Genomic DNA, 2216 nt, shown 5'->3' with positions numbered 1-2216 from the left:
TTTGTAGGACATATGGCCTCCTAAAGGTCCAGGAGGAGGACTCTGGGATCCTCTACTGCTGCCTTGATTTTGCGGAGGAAAGTCACAGCCTCTCTGCCATCAATCAGCCGGTGATCATAGGTCAGTGCCACGTACATCATAGGCCGCACCTCCACCTGCAGAGAGGAGAGGTTAAAAGGTCTGTCTCCAGGAGGGCAGGGAAACCCGGCTAGGGGAGGGAGATGAGAATGCATAGCCTATAGGAAAGCTCCTGGTTCCAGAGCCTTTCCTAGTGTTACTTCTGCACCTAAGATAATTCCAAAGACCAACCTTCACCTTTAGTGCAAACTTCCCCTACTCAGAAAAAGTTTAAACAAGAAAAAACTTCTGTCCTCCAACTTATCTGTTATCTACAGAAAAGGTTTTCTCTTCAATTCCAACTGCTTGCAATAAGTGCTTTCAAGTTACACCTTATTTACTTTTGCAGAGCTGAGACTCAAACCCAGAGACTTGTGCATGCTAGACAAGCATGCTAGCACTGAGCCACACCTCCACCTTAAGAGTTAAACTGCAAGAAATAAATTTGGAGGTCCCACAAATTCTGACCTTGTATGCAAAGCTGGGTGTGTGACCACTTTTAAGGGACAAGATCTAGGGTTTTGGGGTTCATAAAGAAGTCAGTGATCCAAAATGCTTCCAAATACACATGTCTCGAAAACTTTTTTCCTAGTAATCTGTTTTTTAGTCTTGAACTGTTAGATAGTCTTGAACTCTGTAGCCCAGGCTGGCCTTGAACTTGCCATGATCCTCCTGCCTCAGACTCCTGAGTGCTGGGATTACAGGCATGCACCACCATGCCTAGCTACCAACCTATCTTTTTAGAACCAGTTGAAGCCCCTTCGACCTCATTCCTTGAACTGCCAGAAAACTTCTAAGCCTGACTATACAACTCTGAAGTTCATAAACTGCTGTGCTTTCTTGGCCTGATTCCCAAGAGCAAGGACTACATTTCTAACTCTATCCCTCAGACCCTAGTTGGCAATGAAGCATACTGACTAGTCCCAGGTGAAGGAGTGAGCCTCTTCAGGTCCATGGTTCTCAAACTTTTAAGGCATATCAAAACTGTCTACACATCTGCTTCTGTAGCTTTGGGAAAGGGTCCAAGAACTTGCCTAACAAGTTCCCAGATGATGGTGATCCACAGACAACAATTTCAGAATCAGTATCTTAGCTACTAATTAGAAACTAAGATATATAACTTAAGCTTGAAATTATAATGACTACCAATAATAATAATTTCTATTCCTTATCATCAGCTAGCTATTAGGACCTTAGAAGTGAGAGTTCCTACCTTGCCCCCCACAGCCACTGGCCTGTCAAAAATGGCATGCATGCCAAGGATGGCAGACTGAGGGGGGTTGATGATAGGTGTTCCGAAGACTGAGCCAAACACGCCTCCATTGCTAATGGTAAAAGTACCACCATCCATATCTTCAATGGCAAGTTCATTCTTTCGGGCCTAAATACAGAAATTTAGTAATTAAAACATTTAAGCTAACCCAAATTCTTTCACCCAAAGAAAAGTCCAGAAAGCTGTATTTGATACATAAGTTATAGCTCCAGCTTCCACGTGGCAGTTACTCAGCTAAGGAGACTGTTAACTAGTGCTCTACGGAGAAGAGCCATGACTCCAGACCACCTTTCTTCTGCAAACAAGTCTCCTCTGATAAGATTTCAGTCACCCGAGGATGTTAGGCTATGTGGAATGTCTGTACTTTGCTCTTACAGGCTACTGCCTTTCTTGACAGCTAGAAACTTAGAAACAAGTGAGACTACAGCTCCCTGAATACTCCTAACCGGTGAGCCCAGCCTTCTGCAGTCTCTCTTCAGCCCAGCAGCTCATACACATGCTTCTTTCTACTTTACCTTCTCTCCCAGTTCACTGATGGTTTGTTCAATATCTGCATAATTCATAGTTTCCACATTCCTTATGACAGGAACCACCAGACCCTAAAGAGTGAAAAGCTATCTTTAGTTGCAAATTAACAGTATCCTTTATAGTTAAACTTCCTTGATTCAACCCAATAGCCCCCCCTACTCAGAATTCCTTTTCTTATTACTCACTGCAATTAAGAAAGCCTAAGATGGGGGCTGGGGATTTAACTCAGTGGCACGCACCTGCCTTGCAAGTGCAAGGTCCTGAGTTCAATCCCTGGTACCAAAAAAAAAAAAAAAAA

The 2216-nt window shown here is 43.5% G+C and overlaps 1 protein-coding gene across 1 annotated transcript in view; it reads right to left on the bottom strand.

The window, feature by feature from the left end:
• Positions 1 to 2216, bottom strand: part of Dlst (dihydrolipoamide S-succinyltransferase) — a 20945-nt gene continuing 18729 nt past the window's right edge. The window contains exons 15-17 of the mRNA XM_033766728.1: positions 1906 to 1989; positions 1331 to 1498; positions 1 to 155 (exon numbers count right to left, since the gene is read on the bottom strand). Of these exons, the coding sequence (XP_033622619.1) occupies positions 21 to 155; positions 1331 to 1498; positions 1906 to 1989 (387 nt within the window). The 3' untranslated portion in view covers positions 1 to 20. The remainder of the gene's footprint in view (positions 156 to 1330; positions 1499 to 1905; positions 1990 to 2216) is intronic.

This window comes from Fukomys damarensis, unplaced genomic scaffold (assembly GCF_012274545.1).
Source record: "Fukomys damarensis isolate Sample0158 unplaced genomic scaffold, DMR_v1.0_HiC HiC_scaffold_21, whole genome shotgun sequence".
In the NCBI taxonomy this organism is placed as follows: Eukaryota; Metazoa; Chordata; class Mammalia; order Rodentia; family Bathyergidae; genus Fukomys; species Fukomys damarensis.
Note: the sequence above shows the minus strand (reverse complement) of the source record. Positions and strands in the feature narration are given on the sequence as shown.